General features: G+C 37.2%; 1 protein-coding gene across 1 annotated transcript in view; it reads right to left on the reverse strand.

Moving 5' to 3' along the window:
- The window catches only part of ATP13A4 (ATPase 13A4), a gene marked incomplete at its 3' end in the record, with an annotated part of 124,296 nt that overhangs the window by 52,322 nt on the left and 70,421 nt on the right, over positions 1 to 1,553 (reverse strand). Inside the window, 1 exon segment of the mRNA XM_019650774.1 lies at positions 489 to 623. Coding sequence (XP_019506319.1) covers positions 489 to 623 — 135 coding nt within the window.

Genomic DNA, 1,553 nt, shown 5'->3' on the forward strand with positions numbered 1-1,553 from the left:
AGTTCAGACTACCCAGTGTGTATTTTGAAAATAAAAGATTTGCCAAATCCTGCATCATGAACTTTTCAACATTTTCAAAGCAAGCTATGAAGAGCTTGAACTCTGGGTTTCAGGATGTCCTTAAATGTTTTCAAACCCTCCAAATTTATCTGAAGACATATTTTATATAAAAATACTAAACATAAAAGCCATAGATGATTCTGAAACATCTAATGATCTCTACAACTTAAGATAAAATGACATGGTTGTAACAACACTTTGTTCAAGAAAGAAATGCTAAATGCTCAAAAAGTCACTACTGTATGAAACTTAGCACACAGAAAGCAGCTTTGATTTGAACTCTCAGATATAACCAGGGTAGGACTGTTAGTAAGATTTATGAGAGTAGGAAGGTTCTATAGTAGCGCCAAGCTTTGCCATTGTCATTCAGGGAGCGGAGGAGCCTGGGAGAGCCAGCAGAGGCGGTAAGCTGTGAGATAGAACCGCACCTGTCAGCATGCCTTCATCTACCACACAACTGCCATCAATCAGAACGGCATCACATGGCATTTGCACCTTGTTCCCCGACAAAATTAATAGATCTCCAGGGACCAGGAAGCGTGATTCCAGCTCTTGGACACCAGCTGAAAGTGTGAGAAGACAGAATTGAGTCAGTTTTTTTTTTCCCCACAAAAACACAGTCTGACATCTACCTAAATTGGAAATCAATGAAAAAGCAAACAGGGTACAACATTGATTCAAAATCCAGAAACAATAAGAAAAAAAAGTAATAAATTCAGTTACATAAAATAATAAAAAAATCTTTGTGTGGCAAAGATAAGCAAAGAAAAAAAATCTAATGACAAAATCAGGAAATATGTTTGAAACTTACATTATAGACAAGAGATTAATATTTCTAATATATAGAGTTCCTAAAAGAGATGTAGCAAATGACTCTATAGTGAAATTACTAGAGATGTTAACAGATAGCACGCATGTGCACACATGCAATTTGCAAGATAGGTATCCATGCAGGGGGCTGGGTGAGGTGGGAATGGTAGTGGCAGCCCACTGTGGGTATTAGAGCCTAAGAAGGAGGGACAGGTGTTTACACGACTGGGTGCAAGGTGTCAGAACCCAAGGAGGGAGAGAAAGGCTCCCATGGTGACGCTGGCCTTGTGTGGAATGTTGAAGCCCAAGCAGGGTGAAAAAGGTGAGGAAGTATCTACATGGGAGTGTGGGGTGGGGTAGGAGGGAGGAATCAGCAGTGATGGATGATGGGTTACATCCAGGCAGGAGTGATACAATGAGTAGATACAATGAGGTTAGTGGGAGTTAGTTTCTTCATTGAAGAAAGGAAGCTACAAATATAGATAAAAATGAAACTAGCATGAACTTTGTGGTATTGGATTAGAATTGGAAACAACAGTATAAACTGATGGTTTTCAATAGACAGACAAATAATAATACAGATGTAAATGTATATGTATTTAAGAATATATATGTATACATTCATATATGTATATATAATATATATGTGTGTATATATTATATATATTATTATATATAATATA

The sequence above is a fragment of the Hipposideros armiger genome, unplaced genomic scaffold (genome assembly GCF_001890085.2).
Source record: "Hipposideros armiger isolate ML-2016 unplaced genomic scaffold, ASM189008v1 scaffold_8, whole genome shotgun sequence".
Taxonomy (NCBI): Eukaryota; Metazoa; Chordata; class Mammalia; order Chiroptera; family Hipposideridae; genus Hipposideros; species Hipposideros armiger.